This window comes from Catharus ustulatus, chromosome 4, assembly GCF_009819885.2.
Source record: "Catharus ustulatus isolate bCatUst1 chromosome 4, bCatUst1.pri.v2, whole genome shotgun sequence".
In the NCBI taxonomy this organism is placed as follows: Eukaryota; Metazoa; Chordata; class Aves; order Passeriformes; family Turdidae; genus Catharus; species Catharus ustulatus.
In genome coordinates, this window is record NC_046224.1 from 74,680,109 (window position 1) to 74,688,964 (window position 8,856).

The window sequence follows — 8,856 nt, forward strand, 5'->3', positions numbered from 1 at the left end:
TTTTGCTGCTCTAACACATGGCAAAGAAAATGTTGTGTCCTGTGGAGAGAGGTAAAAGTTTTGCTGTTTTAGAAAAGAGTGTGCTCCGGGATGGCTGGAAGAGCTCCAGCAAGGAAAATTTAGCCAAACTGCCCATCACATCTCTGCTTTTGTGCTGGGAGATCTGTGAGGAAGATTTAAAAAAAAAGGGGGGGAAAAAAAGAAAATTACATTCTTTTAATATCTTTTACAACATGTGTTCTTATTTTAGAGTCGACATACCGTCACCAAGCTACCATTGATGATGAAGTGGTTTCCATGGAGATACTAGACACAGCTGGCCAGGTGCGTGGGTGCATGTGCCGCTCCCCAGCACCTCGGCTCGGGAATGCAGCAGGGGAGGAAACTCTGGTGGTGGCAGCACTGCCTTACTTGGGGGACACATTTGCTTCTGGGCAGAGCCCCCTCTCTCCTCCCCCATGCTGGAGCCACACCCTTCTGCAAGAGATCCTGCTTGGAAAACCAAACAAGTCAAAGGGCTTACCTTGGGGGTACAATTATTTTGTTGTCACGCCTTTTTATTCAGGGCCAGCCCAACAAGTAGGCACAAAGTCACAGTTTGTTTCTACAGTCAACACAACTTCAGTCAGCGATTCCCACTAGAGTGGAGAGCAGATTTGTCAGTCAGGTCTCCCTTTTAAAACATGGCAGGTGCACATGCTGCACAAGTCATGGCACTGGGTGGAATCAATCTCCTGTGCCACGTGATAAAAAAGGAGACGTGTGCAAAGTACAAAGTAAAGCAGATGCTCCCAGCTTTGTAGGCTTGGGTGGACCAGCACCTCTCTGAAGGTCTGCTGTCTTCTTCATAAATCAGATCCCTAAGGTTTGCTTCTGTGTTTTGCAACAGGAGGATGCCATTCAGAAGGAAGGACACGTGCGATGGGGCGAGGGCTTCGTGCTGGTGTATGACATCACGGACAGAGGCAGCTTCGAGGAAATGCTGCCGCTTAAGAACTTGCTGGATGAAGTCAAAAAGCCCAAAAATGTCACCCTGATCCTGGTGGGGAACAAAGCAGACTTGGATCACTCCAGGCAAGTCAGCACAGAGGAAGGTGAAAAGCTGGCCACGGAACTGGCGTGTGCTTTCTACGAGTGCTCTGCCTGCACGGGAGAGGGGAACATTATGGAGGCGTTCTACGAGCTGTGCCGGGAGGTGCGGCGCCGCAAGATGGTCCAGGGCAAGACTCGCAGGAGGAGCTCCACCACCCATGTCAAGCAGGCCATTAATAAGATGCTTACCAAAATCAGCAGCTAAAAAAGAGCTGTCCAAAGGCAGGGAAGAGTTTAGAGCGTGTTAGCTTGGACCAGGGATGGGGCAAGCAGAGAGCGTTTAATGAGAAATGGTCAAATCTTTGCAGCAGAAAAAAACCAAAAAGACAAACACCACCACTTTTTTGAGCAACATGGAATCGTACTGTTTTTCTGTTTTGAAATGTATTTAGCCACACTGCTTCTGACTAATGTGGGGAAAAAAATACAAACCACCAAGGGAAAAAATAAACACCAAATGAACTCCAAAGAACTAGACAATTGTGGGGATTGGCAACCAAGAGAGAATCTTCTGCTTCTACATGGCCAGCTCCAATCCCCTGCAAGTCAGTAGTGCCTAAACGTCATTTTCAACCAGACAGCTGCTCAGTAGCCATTGGAGAGTAAGATCCAGCCCTCAGTCCATCAACAACCATCACAACTGCTGTTCTCCAGGACTAAATAAATAAGTGTAGAGGCTTCTGTGTTGAATCAGAAAGTTCACCTGACACCTTCACCAGCTCTAAGTTGGCTCATTGTATGCTTTCACTCCTTCCTTGTTATTTTTGTCAAATCCATAAGTGTTGATGTTTTCTTAGCAAAGTATGCAAAAAATACAGCAAAGGTCTATTATATTACCTGGAGTGTTTAGCCAGCTAGACACACATTTCAAGAGAGATGAAGTTCAGCTGCTCTTCCAGCTCCTCTGAAACTGCAGAATTCTCCAGAAATAATCATCTAGTCCAGCAGTATTTCCTCCTGAAAATTTAGTACTGTGCTTCAGGAAATGGGAGTATGAGTGTTGGGAATTCAAACTGGAAAAAAAAGAGAAGAAAAGAAAAAAAAAAAAAGAAGCATATTACTAATGATCTAGCAATGGGTAGCTTTTAGATTTTTTTCTTTTTTTTTTTTTCAATTCAAGTAGTTCTTCTAAGTCTATTTTACACCTAAGAAGAACTGAATCCTTGGGAAGACAAGTATTTAAAGTCTAAGCCCAAAAGTAATCAGCTCTGATTGGCCTCTACCATATTAAAAGACCATAATTTCCAGCTGTTTAAGCTTCCAGATGCTGCTTGGAGCACTCTGGGGCTTAAAGCAGTGCAGGTTTTTTGTGACTTTTATCTGGCACACTGAAGCAGGAACGCCTTTTGTCAAATTTTGGTGCCTGCAATAAAACACCTTTTTTCCTTCTCCTTCATCATCTCATTTAAGCCAGCTGTCAAGTTTTGCCTCCCATCTAGTTGGTTTGTTAACTGCTAAAAGATGCAAGAATCAAGGTTGGGAGGTTTTCATTCAGGTTGTGCTGCTCTCCCACCAGTGGTGTAGCATCCCTTCAGGCAGCTCAGGCTGTCAGCTGGTACAACCACGGCCAAGGGCTGGGATGACAAATTAGCAGTGTTCTCCTTGGAGCAACAGCTCCCTTGTAGCAACTGCTGACAACTTCATTCTCCGCTGCTTTGTACTTCATGTGGTTATTTGTGAGGAAGTAACTCCAAAAGGCTATCAAATGCAAATTGCCACAGTTGTAGGAAAGTGAGTAAATCCAACTGGAGTTATACATAGCCATATAGGTGGTGCAACAGGCTGAAGAGGCAGATCTGTATATCCCAGTGAACAGAGAAAAGTTCCAAATTAGCACTTCTATTAAAAGCATTCACTTAGAGATATTTTACCAAAGTAAATTTTTTTTTAAACTTTCCCTTTTACCCCACCAGCAAAGAATATCTCATTCAGATGTATGGTTTATTTGAGCTGTTGTTTGTTTTCTCTGCTGCTGTATTCTAGGTGGTAAAAACTCCTTTCATTGTCCTGGAATCAAAGTCTGTATTTTTGGTCCTCACATGTGTTCCTGTGTGCTGCTGTACATCAGCTGGACACAACTTCACTGTGTGCTTCTGGGCAGGGGATTCTTGCAACAGGCCTCTGTGACACACTTGTTCCCAAACTCCTCATCACATTATGCACCTAAAAAAAAAAAAAAAAAAAAAAAAAAAGAAAAGAAAAAAAAAGGAAAATAAAGGTTTTGCCATTTTTAGTCCTATTAGTAATGTAGACTCAATCCAAGAGTAAAAGAGTGAGCTACTGCCTGTTCACAAAGCCTGTTCACAAAGCAGAATTCTGTAGCTGAGGGGCTGAACTTGCAAGCAATTCAGTTACATCAGGAGCCAGAGTGAGCATTTGCAAGTTGAAGCACTGTGGTTCTGTTATTTCTCAAATCAGTGCTGGTGCACATATCTGAAGTAAACAAAATCCTTACCTGCAATCCCATGGCAACGTAGCCAGGTCTTTACTTTGGTATGCTAAGCAATTGATTCATCCCTCTTAGGAAACTTCAACAGCTCTTTTATCTGAAAAACCTCGCTTGGGGCTCAGGTTGGAGCTGCATTTAAAATAGAAAAAGGTTATCAATTAATGACAAGAGGAAATAATTATTCATATTCATACTAGAAGAACTGAAAGGAAGGAGAGGCTGAGGTACAGCCCTCATACTTTCCAAAAGATTTCCAGTAAACTGTACTTTTTTTTATAACATCTGTGCAGATAAATTCTAAAATCCTGGTGAAAAGAAAAGGTTCCACTGTGCAAACATCCCTTGTTACATAAAGAACCTATAATAAAAATAGCAACATATTTTTGCAAAGACTGAATTTGAAAACTGCCAAACAAGATAAACACTTGGTCAAAAAGAAGGCTGCCATTTTGTGACCTTTCCTCCAAAACAAACACAAACTTCATTACTTAATTGCTCATTTTTTTCCCTCAAAGCCAGTTCTACTATAGTGTATTATATCTGTTGATGTGCATTGCACAGTATTAAATGTAATTTGATTTACTGTTGCTCACAACATATTACTGGATCTAAGTCTGTCAGATTTCCACAGTGTGCAAATTCAGCCCAAAATTGCCCAAGCATTAAAAAGGCTGAGTGCAGCATGAACCTACATTCAGTAGCCCTTCTGCAGCAGGAATCAACAGATCAAATTCTGTTTTTCCTGGAGCTGTTTAAGTGTATGTATATGACACAAACAATAAATTTCTCTCCATTTCTGCAGAGAGAGGATGGGAAGAGCAATGAACAAAAAAGGGGAGAAAAAGTGAAAGGGATACTTGTTACCTGCAACAAGTTGATTGTCACTTATGAAGTTTTTAAAATATTTATCTTCAATTGATGAAGAGTTAGTCATGCCCATGCTGCAAGACCTGGATCAGGACCCAAAACTTCCCTAGAACTTTGAGAATCTTCATATCTGGGAGTTTGGTGCAACTACAGATGGAAGTGAGGATCAGCCACTGGGGTTGCACCTGGATCCAGACAGGTTGTCCCCAGCCTGGGGATGGTTGGATCTGGCAGTTTGCTACAAGGCTAGTTGATTTTTATATATATAATGATCTGTATGCATTTTTACATTAAAAATATGAAAGCTTGTGCTTGTAGATAATATATAAGAAAAAAAAATAAAAAAGAAAAAGAAAATTGTGTTTTCTGTACTGAACTCTCACATATTGATCTTCCATTAGATGTCTCCAGTGCTCCTTCCAGCTATTAAAGGGCCAGTTCCAAAAGCCCTGTTTTGGTTTTCATCTTCATCTAAGGAAAACAAACAGTGAATTTTACCGGAATAAGCATTGTAAAATTTGGATCATTTTAACTGAACTTATTTGGCTATTAGTCCTGGAGTAGAGAATTCAAACAGCATCTGCAGTGAGACCCAGCTCCAAATGTCCTCGCTAAGTATTTCAAGGCTGATGCAAAAAGTTACAGGGTTATTAACTAACTGCAGTGAAACCCACCAAAAGCCAACTAAACAACACAGATCTTGATTCCAAGCTTCTGAGGGGAAATCCTGGCCTAAGAAATCTGGGAGATTTAAGCTGGTGATTTGGACAGAGGTAACTTCACCTGCTGCCAACTATGCCCATGTTCCAAAGATAATTCACTGAAAGGAGGTACATGATAGGTACCTTATGAAAGGTACATTACATGAATGGCAAATAATCCAACAGAGAGTGGGTATTAAGCTGTAGCAGAGGAGGCTCAGCACTGAAGAAGGGTACTATAATCCATTCTCTTTCTCCCAAAGCATGGTGAACAGCAGTGAGGGTATAACAGTGTCACATCCGGCAGAGCAGTGCATCAAATCTGAGTGCAGGATCTATGCTGGGAGGTGAAACCTCCCAACACCAGTCACTGTTTGCCTCTGGAGCACTACAAAGCAGCCTTGAGCTCTGTCAAGCCACACTATAACTTGCTCCAGTCAAAATAATGTCTCCTGCAAAGTAAGGAGCTGCAGCCATAAAGGCTACGTATCAACAGTGATGGGGTTCCTTTTATCTTTTTCTCTAATGGCTCAATACATATGCAAATCTTAAGAGGAAAAAGAAAAAGAGGCTTTAATTAAAAGAGGTTTCTTGGCATTTTGATGTAGCTGCCTTTATGCTCTTTGCAAAATTAAACCTGTAATGAAAAGAGTGTCATCTTAGAAACACCGGTGGTATGCATTTGATTTCTGCTGCAGATGCCAGGCACTAACTACCCGAGGCTATGAAAACACAAAGCAGCTTGTCCAGGGCTGTGCAAGGTTCCTAGGAGATGATAATGATAACCAGCTCAGCCTGGCTTCTGCAAGTCCATGGGGAAGCTGTCAATGCAGCAGGAGGAGATGGCAAATGCCTGGGACTGTGCTGCATCTGGGGGGGTTTGCAGGGGATGTTTCAAGCCCCTAGGCCACAGCCCAGGCAGTCAGCCTGGGGAGAGAACACCCCAATGGCCATTTCTCCCTGCCACTGAAGGATTCTTCTCCCTTTGCAGTTTGAAGTAGACTGGATGAAACCATGAGGTAAGTCCACACTTAGCTGCTGGCTGTTCAATAAACCTGAGAATTTTAGGGGAATTTGACCTTCTGCCTTTTTGGGTTGGTCTCTGTCATCTCCAGCTTGATTCCCCAAAGCAGCATTAGTCTTTTGCTGCTTCTATCACATTAAATGAAACTGGTTTGAGTTTTGGTTGCTTGGTTGGGATTTTTTTAAATGGTAGTTGTCAACAGACTCTGCTACCCATGAGCAAAGAGGTTGTATCACTTCTCACAGGGATGGAGTATTTGCAAATACCTCTGGATATAAATTATTAACACTGAACACAGCAGCTCTGAAGAGTTGGAAATACAGTAATTTCACGAATACAAGCCGCACCAATTTGACCAAAAGTTTGGTGGAAACCTGGAAGTGCGGCCAATATTCGGGGGCGGCTAATATATGAACAATATTCTAAAAGCTGCCAACACGGAAGTGAGAGCCCGCGGCAGCCCAAGCCAAGCTGGAGCCCGGCCGGCCCCGGCAGAGGTGGGAAAGCCTGGCAGAGGCGGGACCAGCAGTGTGGGGGGCGGGCGGCAGAGCCTGAGCCAGCATGGCGGGGGAGCCCGGGAGAACTGGGGCTAGCAGTGCAGGGGAGCATGGCAGAAGCAGGAAGGCCGGCGGGTGGGGCTGCCTGGCAGCGGGGGAAGCCCAGCAGAATCGGGGCCAGCAGCGTGGGGGAGCCCGGCGGAGCGGGGGCCTGCAGTGCCGGCCAGGGTGAGCAAACGCGGCGGCGGTGCAGACGGGAGGGGGCGGCCGGCGAGCCCGGCGGTGGCCGCCCCGCCGCCAGGGCGAGCAAACGCGGCAGCGGGGCAGTGCTGACGGGAGAGGGGGGCCAGCGAGCCCGGCGGTGGCGGCAGCACCACTCAGCCAGCCCTGCCGAGCCGTGGCGCTGAGCTGGGCCACCCGGCCCCGTCGGCAACCATGAGCGGGCCGAGCCTTCCTGGCCCCGCCCCGAGCCAGTAAAGCCCGCTATGCCGCGATCCTGTTACTAATTGGCCAATTTGTGAAAGCTGTGCACGGATTCTTGCTACGAACAAAAGTGCGGCTAATATTCGGGGTGCGGCTTATCTATTGACAAAGACAGCAACATTGTCGAGGCAGCGGAAGTGCGGCTTATACTCCGTGCGGCTTGTATTCGTGAAACTACTGTAATTTTTTTTTCAATAAGGGAACTTCTCATCATTGCAGAACAGATGGCTGTGTCAAGTACCAGTCCTAAACCAGACTGAAATATTCAGCACCACTACGAGCAGCCATGGCCTGTCATGAAATATTAACACACAGAATAAAAAAAAAAAAAGGAAAACAATTTACAGGCAGACTTCAAATTACACCTCACAGAAAAAAACCCTATATATTCTTTCCTTTTAAATTTTTTGTGGTATCAGGATTTTACAGAACCTCGTTTCAAAATCCAGCAAGTTCTGGTGACAAAGAATGTATCAATAATGTAAAAAATGAGGGTTTTTATCAAACTCCTTTGTCAGTCCACGAGATTTAACTCCCCACTCTATTTCCTCTAGCCTGATCAAAGCTGTCATTGCTACAAGAAATATCAAGGAGACTCAGACAGAACTTTTGACATGATAAAAACACCTGCCCCCCCTCCCAAAAAAAAAACCAAACCAAAACCACTCCCACACACACCAAAACAAAACCCAAAAAAACCCCAAACAAAAAACAAAAACACACAAACACAAAAAAAGCCTAAACAAACAAACAAATAAAAACCACAAAAGGATACAACCCAAATAAAAGTTGGATTCCCATTTTCCTGAACAATTGTAATATTTCATACACCAGTGCTGGTACACAGGTAATCTGACCAAACTAAGTAATCAGAAACAGTGGGATATTTCAAGGTTTTAACATGGATTTCTTTTTTCAAACCTAACTGTAAGGAAATAAAATTATTACTGTGCAACAGACATTGGGTCTGGAATTTGTAATCGATGCCAGGTTTTTGATAACCAGTTTTGAAAAAATGCAGAAGAGAGAAAGGAGAAGAAAGAAAAAGAAAGAAAGGAAAAAAAAAGGAAAAGAAGGAAAAAAAAAAGAAAATAAGAGTGAGAGAGAAAGAAAAGGAGAAAAACCTGGTTTTAAAAAGCCCTACTAATTTTCTCTTTGTTTTTAGGGTTTCTCTGTGCAGAGTTTTCTGTAGTTCTGCAGTTTCTTACCAGAGCCCATGCTGGAACACTGAACACTGACACTTGGTATCCAAAATCCTTGTATCTCCTAAGGACAGTTACAATCTAAACCACATTCATGTAAACATTCTGCTCAATTCAAACGTGGGTAGAAGTTTATATCTACCAAATTATTTTTATCAATCTAAATTATTTCACTTTTGCATTCAGGAAATACTACCCCTCCTTAGAATAGAATTCAATTCTAAAGCTGAGAGTGTTATTAACAATGTAAAATACACATATAATATTTTATGTTAACAATATAAATAAAAATACAATATAAAACCAATATAAAATATAAAAAATAAAAACAGTTTTACAGAAATCCAAAAACAAAAGAATGCTTTGTCTTTCTGAACAGAATAAAGCAAAAGAATCTTAGTTCTGAAAATATTAAACCTCATGTAATAGACCAATAAGCTCTCTGTAGCTGCTTTTCTCTGTTCTTTCAATATTTGAAATAACCATAATAAATGCAAAAAGCCTGCAACTTCCTTTGGGGAATTTCTGTGAAGGAAAGTAT

At 42.8% G+C, this 8,856-nt stretch overlaps 1 protein-coding gene across 2 annotated transcripts in view; it reads left to right on the forward strand.

Moving 5' to 3' along the window:
- RERG (RAS like estrogen regulated growth inhibitor) overlaps window positions 1-4,784 on the forward strand; it is an 88,091-nt gene extending 83,307 nt beyond the window's left edge. For both annotated transcript variants that reach the window (XM_033057459.2, XM_033057460.2), the window contains 2 exons: window positions 251-324; window positions 890-4,784. In XM_033057459.2, coding sequence (XP_032913350.1) covers window positions 251-324; window positions 890-1,297 — 482 coding nt within the window. In that variant the 3' untranslated portion in view covers window positions 1,298-4,784. The remainder of the gene's footprint in view (window positions 1-250; window positions 325-889) is intronic.
- Window positions 4,785-8,856: the final 4,072 nt, after the last annotated feature.